Source organism: Oryctolagus cuniculus, chromosome 15, assembly GCF_964237555.1.
Source record: "Oryctolagus cuniculus chromosome 15, mOryCun1.1, whole genome shotgun sequence".
Lineage (NCBI taxonomy): Eukaryota > Metazoa > Chordata > Mammalia > Lagomorpha > Leporidae > Oryctolagus > Oryctolagus cuniculus.
The window spans coordinates 11,159,878-11,175,253 of NC_091446.1; the positions used below are offsets into that span (position 1 = coordinate 11,159,878).

The following is a 15,376-nucleotide window of genomic DNA, read 5'->3' on the forward strand; positions in this document are numbered from 1 at the left end:
CCTCCTTTTCCCCTTTAGAATCTTAGACTTGGGGCTGGTGCTGTGGCATAGCAAGTAAAGCCACCGCCTGCAGTGCCTATATGGGCACCGGTTCAAGTCCTGGCTGCTCCACTTATGATCCAGCTCTCAGCTATAGCCTAGGAAAGCAGTAGGTGGCTCAAGTCCTTGGGCCCCTGCACCCACGTGGGAGACCCAGAAGAAGCTCCTGGCTCCTGGCTTCGGATTGGCACAGCTCTGGCCGTTGTGGCCATTTGGGGAGTGAACCAGCGGATGGCAAATCTCTGTCTCTTTCTGTCTCTTTCTCTCTACCTCTGCCTCTCTGTAACTCTGCCTTTAAAATAAATAAATAAATAAATAAACCTTAAAAACATACTATCTTGGACTCGCATACAGGCCTTCCTTGTTAGGTACCACTTCAAGGATGCAGCACAGCACTATAGGAAGACCCGCAGCCTGTGGTCCAGATGCCGGCGCCGTGTCCTCTCTAGAGTAGGGTCACTGCTCTCTGTGCCTCAGTTTCCTGGTCTGCAGCACAACACACTGATCGCTGTGGGTCCTAGCTCTGACATGCCGGAATGTGTGACTTGAGATTCAAGAGAGATCCAAGATGGGAAAGGCACTGTGTGTCTGCTTGCTGCTTCCTGGGAAATTCGGAGTTTTAAGAAAGCAAACCTAAAACAGTGCCAACTTTAAACCAAAATACACATTGCTTTATAGATACTTAAGAGACATATTACATTTAATAAAATAAAGCAAACCTAACGTAAAAATGAAGGCTTACGTATTTATAGCGTTAAACCCAGTGGAGACTCCAGCCAGTTTTTGATTGCTGATTTTCTCTCCGATATAAAAGCATATTCACTGCAGAAATGTTGCAAAACAGGAAAATGTAATAATGAAAATTAAAATCATCCATTATCCTATCATCCAGAGATAAATTCTAGTAATATTTTTGTGTAATTAACTGCCAGTTTTGTATACATAAAGACACCAATATTTCATCCTTCTCCTTCCCACTGAAACTTTTTTATAATTTGTATCCTGATTTTTTTTCTAATTTAAAGTATTTTTCATTTTACTTGAGAGGGAAAGGGAGATCCCATTTGCTGGTTCACTCCCCAGTTGCCTGCATTAGCCAGGGCCAGGAGCTGGGAACTCAGTCTGGGTCTCCTACATGGGTGGCAGGGACCCAGCTACTTGAGCCATGGTCTGCTGCTTCCCAGGGTGCACATGAGCAGGAAGCTGGACTGGAAGTAGAGTGTCCGGGACTTGAACACAGGGACTGATATGGAATGCACGTGTCCCAAGTGGGGACTTGACCACTGTCCCATATGCCTGCCCTGGGGAGCCTGATTTTCTGAAGTGCTGGCTTTGTCATAAGCATATCCCCACATCATCCAATAGTCTTCACACAATGTTTTGCAGCTACAGTAATCTCTTACCTGTGGGTGCTATTTCAAGACCCCCAATGCTGGGAATCGCACACAGAACCGAGCCCTATATATGCTCTTCTTTTCCCTATACCTATTAGGACGCTCAGTTTACAAGTTAGCTCCAATAAGAGATCAACAAAAGCAATAACATAGCAATTATATGAAATGTATGAATTGTTTATTTTATGGAGTTTCCCATTCAATATTTTCAGGCCACAATTGATCGCAGGCAACAAACCACAGAAAGCCAAACTGGAAACAGGAGTGCCGCTGTCACTCATCTTCCCTGCTAGGACCATGTTGTAACTTAGTCATGCCCTTTTCCTTCTTTTTAATAATTTTTAAAGCTTTTAAGATGTCGGCAGGATCGATTTCAATGCTATTTATTTGAAAGGTAGGGCAACAGAGAGATGGGGGAGAGACATCTACGAGGTTACTCCCTGAAAGGCTGTGACAGCCAGGGCTGGGCAGGCTGAAGCCAGGACAGGAACTCCAACCTGGTCTTTCACATGGGTGGCAGCAGAAGCTGAACTGGAAACCCAGCAACTGGGACTGGAACTGGAGCTCCCATGTGAGATGTGGTGGCTTAACTTGCTGCACCACACCACCAGCCCCTGGCCATTCTCGGAATGCGCATTTTTAGCCACTACAAGTAACACTGATAGAAATGTTACGATGTTCCACCTTACTCATAAGTCTGCATGGCTTGCTCATCCTTTGGCACAAATGACCAGTTAGAGAATTATATTTTAAAGACTCATTCACAGAGAGGCAGAAAGAGAGAGAGGTCTTCTATCTGCAGGTTCACTCCCCAGATGGCTGCAGAAGCCGGAGCTGTGCCGTTCCGGAGCCAGGAGCTTCTTCCAGGTCACCCACACAGGTGCAGAGGCCCAAGGACTTAGGCCATCTTCTGCTTTCCCAGGCCATAGCAGAGAGCTGGATGGGAAGTGGAGCAGCCAGGAGTTGAACCAGCGCCCATATGGGATGCCAGCACTGTAGGCGGCAGTTTACTCGCTATGCCACAGCACCAGCCCCAGCCAAATAGCCATCTTCGTACACCTGCCTCTCCTGACTTCCAGAGAGGTAGTAGCAATTTAGCTTCTCCCTTAGTCTTCTGAGCATCCCACTGTTACTATGCCAACTTGCTACAATCCATCAAAAAATTCAGTTTGTGACAGCATAGGCTAACGTTTACTATTTATCTAAGCGGAGTTGTAGGAGGAATAAGAGTGATTCAGATTGCCATGATTCTCTGTGTGCCTAATATCCTGGGCACTCTGCCACATGCCTTTTTGTTGATTGTGATCGAATGCCACACCCTTAGAATGTAGGTGTCATTCATTCCTTGCCCTGTCCCATGAGGCTGTGATGTGTCTGAGGACACACAAGCCAGATCCCTAGACTTCAAGCCAAGCACTTATTTATTTTCCTTACTTCATCCGTCAAATGGTGTGGAATAGTTGGCAATCACAGATTCCAGTGATAGAGAGACTATGAAATAGATTCACAGCTTAGCAATTTTTTCAAGTTTTCAAATATAAAAAATACTGAACCCTAAAATCAATGATTCCTCTGAAACTCTGCTTTACCAAGGGTTGTCCAGGGCTCCGGCTTCTTGGCCTTGAACCACAGGTGAGGTCAGCAGGGGAGACAGGGGCTGAACTGCTTTCTTCTGACCCGAATTGGCTGCCCTTGTCTGTGAAGGCCTCAGAGGCAGTGCTGGACTTGCAGCACTGGTGCTGTGTGGAAGGTGAGCACCTTCAATCCAAACACAAACCACTGGCTGAGCTGAGCTGTGTGCACATGCGTGTGTGAGTGTGTGTGCATAAGCATGTTGGGGGGCAAACTTTAGGAACATGGAGCCTTATAATTTTATCTTGTAGAAAGATATGTTTATTTGAAAGGCAGGTGGGGGGGGAGAGAATCTTCCACCCATTGGTTCACTCCCCAAATGGCTGCAAGGGCCAGGCTGAAGCCAGGAGCGTGAATTCCATCTGGGTTTCCTATGCGGGTGGCAGGTGGCCCTTGGGCTATCGTCTGTTGCTTTTGCAGACGCATTAGCCGGGAGCTGGATCAGTAGGACAGTGGGAACTCGAACCAGGGCTCACATGGGACACCGGCCTTGCAGGCTAGGACTTAACCTGCTGTGCCACCACAAAGCCCCATATAATCTTATTCTTGGTCTGCTGCAGCGTGCACATGGAAAGCTGGCTTTTGGATCTTTAGCCACAGAACACAGGTATCAACAACAATTTCATGAGGACGGTCTTGCCGTGTCCCAACACAAAAGTTTTAAACTTAAAGCTCAGCTGTGGGTCTGTGTGTGTGTACTATCTGGTGTGCTAACAGAGTAAACGTGATTTGAAGCTGTCATCATTTTTCCCTTTTGTGAAAGCAGGCCTGGGTTCTTAGCTCAAGGGGGACTCGGAGGCATGTGGAGCCGGTGCCGGCATTGTTTGGGGTCCAGTGGGGAAGGAGAACGTGCCAACACTGAGCTGGCTTTGCCTGCTCTCGCCCTGAGGTGCCAGCTTCCTTGTTTCCTGTGCAAGGATTGCTTGTAGTTTGGTTTTGGGGAAGTTTTCCCGGGGGGTGGGGGCGGGGAGGCACACAGATTCCATTATTGTCATGAGATCGAAGTGGCTTCATCTGGATCCAGGCCTCAGTGAGCATTTTAACTCCTGCTTTTACACAAGAGTGGGCTTAGAGTGTGCATTTGCTCGCCTGTGGTTTAAGTAACACAGCTGGATCGCAGTACAGGGGCGAGCGGGGGCTTGTCCCCGGGGTGTGTCCAGGCAGAGGCGGTTTCACCGTGGAGCTTCTTGGCTAGGTTGCAACCCTGTTCGTGGTCACGCTGGCTTCCCCCTGCAGCTGGAACCCTCAGGAGCCTGGCAATCCGCTCCTGTCGGCAGAGGGGGACAATGACTTTGCGAGGGGAAGGGTACGGAGAGAGCCAGAGAGCCGGGAAGTATCCTTGGAGGGCCCGAGCTGAAGTGGCCTTGAGGCTGTGGGCTGGGCAGAGGAAGACGGGAGAAGCAGCGGAGCGGGACAGCTCAGAATAGAAGACGTGAGAGAAAGTGCCAGCCAGCGCGATTGCCACACAAGGCTGGGCGGGGAGGAGGTGGGGGTGCGGGGAACGGCTGAGAAAAATAGCAATTAGTACAGCTAAAAATAAAGACCAATTTGGAGACAAAGCCAGATACACAAAGAGAAACATAAAAGTCGCCAGAAAGACAATTCCTTGCAAACCAAATGTTCAAGAAACCCGGGGCTAATGACGACTCTTCTAGGGGCTGTTTCGCAGAAGAAAGCAAACAATAGACGAGCGCGCAGGTGACACGCGGTGAGCGCGGAGGACACTCGAGTGACCCGGGTGTTGAGCTCGAAGGCCCCGTTGCGCCCACGCGTTTCCGAAGTTAGAGAAGCGCCCAGGGCGCGCCCGCGAGCTGGCGCCGGGACGCTAGGGGTTCCTGCCGGGCTCCTCCGAGTCCGTCCCGGGAGCCGCGAGGCCGCGGGAGAAGGCGCCAGCGCCCCGGCGCCCGCGCGGCGCGGCGCGACCGGAGAGAAGGCGCCCACCCGCGGCGGCTCGGCCCGCTCGGCGCGCGGGCACTGGGGCCCTGGCCCGCGGACGCTCCGCCTGCATTCGCCGCGCGGTTGGGTCCCGCGCTCAGGGGGTCAGCGCAGGCGGGTCCCGGCGCGCTGGGATCCTGGGTCCCGCGGGGCAGGCAGCGCACGGGCCCCGCAGGACCGCGTGGCCTCGGCATTGCGATCTGGGCTCTGGGAAGGGACCCCACCCCGCTCGCCGGCAAAGGCGCGCTGAGATCTGGGAAGCGCCGAGCGCCCCGGCGCCGTGCCCAGTTCTCGGGGGGCGCGGCGAGAGGGAGGGAGACCGCGGTGGCCGCGGGGCCTGGGGCACCGTCGCGGGCGTGGGGACCCCGGGACGCGCCGATCGCGTTGGCGGGGAGCCCAGGTCCCGGGGTGATGGCCTCGCTGGGGAGAGGGGTCGGCTCCGGGCGGCCGGGGGCCCCGCCCTGGCACCCTGGCTGGGATGGGACCGACGGCCTCCACCGGCGCGGGCGGGCAGGGCGCACAGAGCGCGCCACGCGGCGCCTCGCGGGGAGGAGGGCGCGGGGCGGGGTCCGGGCGCGCCGGGGCGGTGCGGAGCGGGCTCCTCCTTCTCGCCCTCCTCCTCCTCCTCCTCGCCTTCCTCGGGCTCAGCGCGGCGCGCCGGCTGCTCCTCCTTCCTCCTCGGGCGCCCGCGGCGATGTTTAACCGAGCCGTGAGCCGGCTGAGCAGGAAGCGGCCGCCGTCAGGTAAGCGGCTCCCAGGGCCGGCGCGCTGCGGGTCGGGGCGCCGCCCGGGCCGGTGCTGCCTGCCGGGCATCCTCCCTCCTGGTCTCGGGCGGGGCTGGGCAGTGCGCCCCGACGGGAGCCCCTGCCGGCCGCGCCGCCTCTCCGCGCTCGGTCCCACCGCGGCGCGAGCGCGGAGCCCGGAGAGACTCGCAGGGAGGAAGTTTGCCTGAAAGGGGAAGAGCAGCAGTTTTCTTTTTAGTGACGGTCTGGGAGAAAGGAGATCCAGACCCGCAAACTTTGGAGGTAGAGCGAGATCCAGATTCCGAAAGCAGAACAGTGGGTGGCTTCCCCGAGCTGGAATCCGCTCGGCTGCCTGCGCGGGTGGGACGGCTGGACACCCCCCCCCCCCAACCCGCATCCCCCGGGCGCCGGGGCCTGGGGCGCGGGGGCCTTGGGTTCTGCACTGCCGAGCGGAAGCTTGGGGCCGCGTGGGTGGCTGAGCCCTTGGGTGGTGAAGGGCGCCTGTGTGGTTCGCGCCCGCGAGGCTCTGACATCGGGAAGGAGTCCCTTGGTGTCCCCTGGGGCCGGCCTGACGACACTTGGGAGCAACTTGGAAGGACCAAGAACCCGCGCGGAGTGGCCAGGGTGCCCGCAGTTGCACCGCTCTTAGCGGTTTTGCCCCTGAATCTTCCCCCTCGGGACGACCGGAGGCTGGACGATGGCAGAGAGGACCTGGAGCCAGGGGCTGGGGTGGTGGGTCCCTTGGCTTGATTCTCAGCAGGTTTCTGGGTCCAGTGGTCCTGCGACATCCACTCCAAGGTTCACTTCTGCCTGAGCCGCGAGTCTGCACATGCAGCTTCCCTGTTCCTCCCAGCATCACGTTTTATGAGGTGCACGGTGGTTCAGAGAGGGGAACTGGAGTCGCTGGGTCCAGGCCACCTGTACCACTAACCGCGGGAACTTTCTTCTGTGCTTGGTGCAGAAGGAGGATCTGCAAGTTGCTGATACCGGCAGTGGCTGCCTCTCGATCAAACATTCACTGGCGCCCACCCACCAAATTATGCACTTGTAGAGCAAGCCTAATGCAACAGGACTTCCGGGGTCACGGTGACCGTCTCCGTGGTTGTCCTGCGCTCCCTGAGTGCACCCTTGAGTGTGGCACCGTGGTTGTCCGGTGCTCCCTGAGCGCACCCTTGAGTGTGGCGTGTGCGCTGTGGGTGTTAGTGGCAGTCATCCCAGCCTGTTGTAGAGCAAGCCTAATGGAACAGGACTTCCAGGGTCACGGTGACCGTCCCCCGTGGCTGTCCGGTGCTCCCTGAGTGCACCCTTGAGTGTGGCGCGTGTGCCCCTGTGGGTGTTAGTGGCAGTCACCCCAGCCTGTTGGCCCAGGCTTATGGAAGGGACAGAGGCTCAGGTCCCAGCCCTGCCCCTCCTTCAGCCTTGAGTGAGCCGCTTCTCTGTGCCTCAGTTTCGGTGATGTGCTGCAGCTGGCTCAGTCTGGCTTGCAAGAGCCCAATTGCTAAAAATTTGGGAAATTTAGAGACTGCTTGCTAAACCATAGGTAGCTTGAAATGAGATATTTACACCATGGGAATCAGCAAATGCTAAAAATCAAGGCTCCTTCTCCCCCCTCCCCATACCAGCACCCATTTGCACCAGTTTCCCCATCTGTGGAATGGGTTTCATAAAGCTGTGGAGTAGATGCAAATAGATGAAGCCTGGTGCATAGTAACTGCATGGTCATCATTAGCAGCTGTCTTCTCTCTCTCTTCCTGTGATACCCAAAGCTGCTCTGGATGACCTTCAGGTTGCTAATGTATGGATCATTTTGGGTCAAAGACTCCCAAATAGAACTATTGAATGCAGGGAGATATGTGGATTGGGTGCTTTTGCCTGTAACCTGGCTGTACCCCCCAAAAGACTGATGACAGTTTTAGGGAAATACCTGTTTCAGGACAACAATTTTGTCTTGAGATGTGGGGAGACAGAGCTCTCCCAGCTGCCAGTGAGCGTCCCAAATGGTGGCAGTGACCAAGGCTGAGTCAGGTTGCAGCTGAGAGCCAGGGACTCGATTCCAGTTGCCCACCTGGGTGGCAGCAACCTGGGTACTTGAGCTGCCCCCCAGGGTCTGCATGAGCAGCTGGAGCTGGGACTGCAGGAAGAGATGGGGACGTCCTAACCACTAGGCCAGTCCGGAGGGCGACAGACTGGAAGGCTGATGGCAGCGTCGGCGGCTACCCATCACGGGCTGGTGCTGCACGCCTGGGCCCCAGTGCCGGTTTCCTTGGGATTTTTAGGGTTAAAGTCTATCCTCGCTGCTGTCAGTGGGAACTGAAGGAACCCAGTGAGATTCCAGAAGCTCAGAGGATGTAGGAACCGGCAAGGGGATCCTCTGGACCTGCACTGAATTGGGGCGGGGTGGGGGTTGGTGTTATTCTTCTCAAAGAAACTCTCCAAATCTCATAAGCTTCAGGCCCCACAAAAGCTGGGTCCACCCCTGCAGGACCCCTGATTTAGGCCTGGCTGGCGCCCTGCGGCCTCAGGTGCCTTCGTGAGACCTTTCAGCTTTTTGGCAAAATCTTCAGGACACTGACTTGACATGAAAGCCTGCTTCCAAGTTCAACATGGGACTCCCTCCTCTCCCTCCTCCTTTCCGAGGTTTTTTTTTTTTTTTTTTTTTTTTTCAAAGTGTGTTCCACCAACCACATGGAGGGGAAGGGGCCTTGATAAATTCAGCTCCCCAGCCTCGCCCCAGACGTGCCCATTAGAGCTTGGGGGTGGGAGGTGGGGAGAGAGAGTCACTGCATTGTCCCCAAGTGCCCCTGCCCCCAGTTCTTGGCCCACTGAAGTGGGAGGCCCCCTGCCTGGAGTCTGTTTGCCCACCCTGCCTCCACAGCTCCTGGCTTTGTTGATAACCACTGGGGTGGGCCCACCTGATCTCCGAAGCCCAAGCCACACCCCGGCCCCCCCAACCCTGCAGCCAGGCCAAGGGGTGACTGTCAGGGGAATCCTCCCCCTGCCAGGCAGGCCACCCAGGCCTGTTACACATTATCTCATTAAACCCTTGGGAACAGTTTCAGATTTATTGCAGGGCTCAAGTTTTTATTTAGAGATGACAGTCTGCATAGCGATTTAACGTCTTTGTTTTCACAATCAGCCTTCGATGCTGGGGAGACTTTCTCTGCAGAACACCAGTGGCCCAGGCCTGGGCCTTCAGGGACAGAAATGCCGTGCTGGCCGGGGCCCCCTGTGAGCAGCTGAGTGGATGGAGCTGGCTCTGGCCCCCAGAGCAGCCCGCAGACAGCAGGGGTGGGGAGGTGCCTGGGGGCCTTGTTTGTCTCTTGTGATTCTTAGCTGCTCTGATGCCTCCTTTCCTCGCTGGCTGAAAATGTGGAAACCGAGGCAGGTGGCCGGCCTGGCCATTGTCTGGGGCTTCCTGGGCGAACGGAGTCATTTCTCTCCACGGGTTGAGTAATGCTTGCAGCCCCTCCATGCTGAACTCCGGGAACTTGCTGTTTAAACAGCACTAAATTTACCCTCTCCAGTTCCTTCTGCTTCCCGCAGATAGCTCCTGGCCGTGCAGCCGGGGGTGGCGGCGGGAGCAGAGGGGCCCAGGCTGGCAGCCGCTGCCCTGGATAAGAGCTGTCAGGAGGCGTCCCTGAGAGTGAAACGGCCCCCCCGGACTCCAGGGACACATTTCCCTTCCAAGTCACTTCTCCTCTCCTGGGGGCTCCTCCACGTGCCGGGGTGAAGCCTGGCCTGCCCTCCTTCCAGCGTCTCCACCTGTCCCTGGGGAGAGCTGGACATCCCCACCTGGGCGTTGCACCTGGGGGTGGGGTGGGGGATGGCTCACCACGTCCCAACTCTGAGCCCTTTGCGTCTGACGGCGCAGGCTGTCCAAGCCGGAGGGCCCTTTCCCTTCTTTCTGGAGAGCTGCAGAGGCAGCGGCAGACCAGACAAGGCGAGGGGAGTCTCAGAGCCCAGTCCAGGGCCCGGAGCGCCCAGCCTCTGCTGTGGCCTTGTTGAGATGCCTCGAGGCTGGCTGTGGAGCTGACGACTGTTCTCCCTCCCCACCCTCGTCCTTTCGCCAGCCGGCACCTTAAACACAGATGAAGCCATCAGCAGCTGTTTCTATCACTTCACAAAAGTAGGACAGGTAGAATCTGAGGAGGGAGAATCTTCTAGAAGCACTGGGCAGCTGGGGGCTGTGGCTATTGAGTGCCACAGCTGCATGCCCTGTCCCAACCCCCAGCGGTTGCCTGAGGCTGCAGATGGCCCTGAGGTCAGAAAAAAGAGTATTGTGAAAAAAGTATGCATGCATCTCAAACATTTTTTGCACCAAAACAAACTCACCATTTAATTCCATTTTCTGCATTCTTTCAAGCACCCTTGTAACTGTGTTCTTCCTATGATAGAATTCAGTTTATAAATTAGGTACAGGAAGAGATTAACAACAGCAATCAGTGATAAAATGGGACCATTATACCACGCTGAAATACAAGTTACATGAGTGGTTTATTTCTAGAATGTTCCACTTAATATATTGGGACTGCAGTTGACTGCAGGTAAGTGAAACGGAGGCAGATGGAGCCTCACGTGGGGGGACTACTATAGATACAGTCTGTTTAAAAAAAAAAAAAAACTAACCCAAAACACAGCCCAGGACTGACAACGGAATTCACCAGCGCTTGGTCAGTGGTTCTTTATCCCCGTCCACGTTTCTTCACAGACCAGTGAAAGCAACTCCTCCCCAGCCTGGCCTGGTCTTCCCAAGTCACTTCACGTTCTGTGAGGAAAAGGTGTCTGCCTTTCGTTTCTCTCTCTCTCTCTTTAGAATTTATTTATTGGAAAGGCAGAGTTATAGAGAGGGAGAGAAGGATCTTCCATCGCTGGTTCACTACCCAAATGGCCATAAGGATCAGGGCTGGGTGAGGCTGAGGTCAGGAGCTGGGAGTTTCATTCGGGTCTCCCACATGGGTGCAGGGTCCCAAGGACCTGGGGCATCTTCTGCTTTCCCAGGCCACAGCAGAGAGCTGGATCGGAAGTGGAGCAGCTGGGGCTGGTGTCGTGTGGTGGGTAAAGCCGCCTCCTGGGGCGCTGGCATCCCATATGGGTGCTCATTGGATTCCAGGCAGCTAAAAAGCTTCTGGCTTCTGCCTGGCCCAGCCCTGGCTGTTGCGGCCATCTGGGGAGTGATCTCTCTCTGTAACTCTTTCAAATAAATAAACAAATCTTAAAAATATATATAGAAAATGGAGCAGCTGGGACATGGACCGGCACCCATGTGGATGCCAGCAGTGTCAGTGTCACAGGCACAGTTTTACCGGCCGTCCTCTATGTTTTGTTTCTTGCATCTTCCACTGGGCTGTTCTCTCTGGAGGGGTGGGGTCCTAGTCCCTCCCCATCTTTGCTGTTTTTTTTTTTTTTTTAAGTTTGTTTTATTTGTGTTCCTTTGAACAGCAAAGCAAGAGAGAGATGGAGCATATTTCCTTCTACCTGCTGGTCCAGTCCCTAAATGCCCACAAAACCTGGGTCTGGGCCAGGCTGAAGCCAGGAGCCTGGCGCTCCATCCAGATCTTCTATATGGGTGTCAGGGACTCAAGTACTTGAGCCATCACTGTTGCCTGCCAGGGTGTGCATCGGGGGAAGCAGAGGCAAAACTCTAACCCAAGCACTCCAGTCTCTCGTCTGTCGTCTGAGGCTTAACTCCCTGTGTCACAAAGAGGCGCACTCTTTTTTTTGGGGGGGGGGAGTAGTAAGTTGCTTTACCTCTCTGTGTCTCAGTTTCCTCATCTGTAAAATGGGCCAAGGATGGGATCAAGCTCCAGAGGCCGTTGTGTAGCCTAGGTGGGATATAGTACGTGCACAGTGAATGCTTCCCTCCGTGCCCTCTGCCGTTCACGCAGGCCTGGCATTGATCAGTGAAAAACACACACACGAAGGAGCACCAGATGCTGTGCAGACCCCAGGAGGGCACTGCCCTTGCTCTGCAGAAACGCACTGTCCACCTGACTGGTGCCGGAGGGAGAAAGCCGCTGCTGCTGCAGGGGGTGGGGGCGGGGAGGGGGAGCCAGGGCACAGTTATGCATGGATGTCTGGCATGGAGCGCAGGGGCTTCTGGGCACTGGAGAGAACCAATGGCAGGGTCTGCATTTCCACCCCCAGGAGAGGGCTCTCCTAGACGGCCAGGATTGTGGGGAGGCTGCAAATAGCACTCGGGCGCCCTGATTTCCTTCTCTCTGCTGGAGACGGGGCCATCTGTTGTTTAGTCCACTCAAAAGAGGATGTTGGGGCTTGTTCTTCCTTGGCACCCAAGGGTGCTGGAGAGCCCTGCAGCCCTCTGCCTGTCTCGCACAAAGCGACTGCGAGAAGGCGGCGGCGTTTTGGTCTGCGTGCAGCGCCCCAGGTGGACCCAGAGCATGGCATGTAAGGAACGGCTGCCCGGCACCCCGCACCGTGGCCTTGGCCCTGGCCCAGGGCGAGGCAGGGGCTGGGGCAGGGAGGCGGGGGCAGCGGGAGTGTGCTTGAAGACACAGAGGTGCACAGGTGACTCCTGAAGGGCCGCTGAGGGCACTTGACTTTCTCTGAAGCTGAGCCCCCGTGCAAAAACGCCACGAGGCACTTCCTAAGCCTGGCAGCCCTCTTTCCGGGCTTGCCTGCTCCTGTCTTGGGTGCTGGCTCTGATTATGGTTATTCTAAAACGACCTCACCGCTGTGATTACCTCCTGCTATCTGCAGTTCCCTCAACTTTCCCTGGCTGGGGACTTGCTTGCCTGAAAGGCATTTCTCAGAAGCTGGAAGCCGGGTGGAGAAACACCTAAGCGATCTCTAGATACAGTGTTTCCATGACCCACCCGGAGCCTTTTGCAGATCACCAGTTGTAACAAATGGGCTCTGATTGGAAATCGGTGTGCCTCCTGTTTGTTAATATAATACTTTTGATGTGGGATAGGTGATGTGAGGTTTTCTTTCTTTCTTTCTTTTTTTTTTTTGAGGCAGAGTTAGAGACAGAGAGAAAGGTCCTCCTGTTGGTTCACCCTCCAAATGGCTGCTACAGCCGGCGCGCTACGGCTGGTGCTGTGCCGATCTGAAGCCAGGAGCCAGGTACTTCCTCCTGGTCTCCCATGTGGGTGCAGGGCCCAAGCACTTGGGCCATCCTCCACTGCCCTCCCGGGCCACAGCCGAGAGCTGGACTGGAAGAGGAGCAACTGGGACTAGAACCCAGGGTGCCTGCGCTGCAGGCGGAGGATTAACCTAGTGAGCCGCGGCGCCGGCTGATGTGCGGTTTTCAGTAGGTTTTGTGGGCTGTGTACTTTCCTTGAAACTTCGTTGCCAAGGTTGTGTGTGCATGACAATTAGCCACGTGGAGATACAGGGTTCGCATCACTGCCTTTTCCTGGGCTCGGATGCTTGCTTTGTTTTCTTTAACGTGCTGTGAGTTTGCGGGGGAGAGAGGAGCTTAGGACAGAGCTGTTGAGGAAACTGGATATTGAGATATTGCTAAAGCCGTGCTCTAACTTCGGGAAATTGTGCTGGACTGTGACACACGCTCTCCTGCAGACTAGGAGCAGAAACTGGTGCTTGAGCATTCGGTTCTGACTAGTGTCACAGATGTCTTTTGAGAATGGAGTCCAAGGAATTAATGTCTGGACATGGTCTCTGTGAGATATGACATCATAACATCTATAAATAATGCAGTACGAAACAGGCTGCGCACAACCAGCTCCAGCCATCTGCGCGCTGGTGCCGCACCCACCTTTGGAATAATGGTTTTGCTGAAGTCAGAAACCACACGAACAGCAGCAACCTGAGAGGAAGGCATGTGTGCGTGGTGCTGCTGGAGGGCTGCACCTGTCTTACGTGACTTCATTTGCCCGTGGCGTGACTGCTTCCAGCCTCAACAAGGCTGTTACCGTCTGTCCTGTGTAAGCGAGATGAGCAGATAGCAACAGTGAAAGTGGCAGGGAGGCTCCTGGGAAAGAGCCTAACTGCCTGGGTGTGGACCTTGATCCTTTGCTTCTGCTGTGCCCCACTTTCCCATCTGTAAAGTGGGCATACTAACCACGCGAGTGCTTTTGTGAAAACTGAATGATTTAACCTACAAAGGAAGCTCCAAGCAGTACCGGTACAAGGCGAACAATTTGCAAGTGTTAACTCTTATTATTCCCTAATACAGATGAATAGGAAGATGAGGTCCTTGAAAAACAAGTATTTGACATGCCAACTTAGAAAGATCTAAAATGATGTAAGAGCCCAGGAGCTTAAAAAAAAAAAAAAAAAAAGACAAAATCCTTTTACGTGTTGCAGCCATGTTTTACAATTGAACTAAACACAAAGCAGCCAAGAAGGCTAAAGAAGCAAGTGTTACCTGAAACTGCTAGGGAACAGGTGGAATATTTTTTCTCCAACCTTTGCATTCCAGCAAATCTTGTGTAATCCATCCAAAATGGACATTTTTATCAATGAAAAGAGGTGGAAGAACACTGGGACTTTGTGAGTCCAAGCACCCAGAATTGGGCAGCTGTGCAACCTTGATTTGGCTTAACTCTGAAGTTCAAAAGCACGCCTGCTTGCTGGTGGATCAGTTATTTATCTCTCCTGTACACTGCTGGACTGATTGTGACCTTTAAAGTGTCCTCAGATGGCTGAGGAATCCCGTCTTTGGCTCGCGGGGGGGGGGGGGGGTAGCAGACGTCTCCTGGGCAGGGAGCCCTGAGTAATGGAGACGGCCTGTTAGTTAAAGGACCATCTCGAGAGCAGTGCCTGAAGGAGTGGATCAATCTCGTTGGAGGTTAATGACTTGCAGAAGGGAATGCCATTAAGTGAAGGGGTTTGCAAATGCGGCCCCCTCATGCTCTGTCTGTACTGATGCATTCAAGAAGAATTTTAAAAGGGGGCATCTGAGCCAGGTGTTTGGCCTAATGGTTAAAATGCTGGTTGAGATGCCTGCATCCCATATTGCAGTGCCGGGGTTCGAGACCCACCTCTGATGCCTGGCTCCAGCTGCCTTCCTGCTCCTGCAGACCCCGGGAGGCTCGGGTGATGGCTGAAGTCACTGGATTCCTGTCACTCACGTGGGAGACCTGGATTGAGTTCCCAGCCCCTGACTTTGGCCTCAGCCCAGTCCTGGCCACTGTGGGCTTTCAGGGAGTGAACCGGTAGGAGGGAGTTTACTCTCCCTCTCTGTCTGTGTCTCTCAAAGGAATTTTAAAGATAAAAAAGGGAGGGGGGCATAGCCAAAAGCCTTAATCATATCTCAAAGACCCTCAGGGAGTCTTGGAAAAATTCACACCAGCGTTTCTGGGGGCCAAAGGCAAACACAGAAAAGCAATGGATGGAAGAATCTTAGATGCTTCCTAGGGGGACAGAAAGAGGCAAAAAGGCAAAAAGGAATTTCTCTCTACTCAGGGCGCCAAAGCCAAGGCAGCAGTAGCCATGGGTGATGAGAGAAAGCTCCACGCCGTCTAAAACAGCATGAGGTTTGAGCCCAGAGAGGGGGCCGCCCAGGGAAGGAAGGGCCCATTGGCTTTCAGGCTGCGTTCCAATGAGTGCTGGGGTCTCACTGAGGTGGTCCTGGTGAGGACAGGGGACAGCTGCCCTTGCACATAGATCCTGAGAAGGCTCCCACCCAGTGATTCCTTCGTGGGCTCACTC

The 15,376-nt window shown here is 54.5% G+C and overlaps 1 protein-coding gene across 2 annotated transcripts in view; it reads left to right on the top strand.

The window, feature by feature from the left end:
* The first annotated feature begins 5,564 nt into the window (after positions 1-5,564).
* RGS10 (regulator of G protein signaling 10) overlaps positions 5,565-15,376 on the top strand; it is a 39,716-nt gene continuing 29,904 nt past the window's right edge. Inside the window, exon 1 of one of the 2 annotated variants that reach the window (XM_051824239.2) lies at positions 5,565-5,743. In XM_051824239.2, the coding sequence (XP_051680199.1) occupies positions 5,695-5,743 (49 nt within the window). In that variant the 5' untranslated portion in view covers positions 5,565-5,694. Of the gene's footprint in view, positions 5,744-11,998; positions 12,149-15,376 lie in introns of those variants that run through there. The other variant, XM_051824240.2, reaches the window with a different exon arrangement.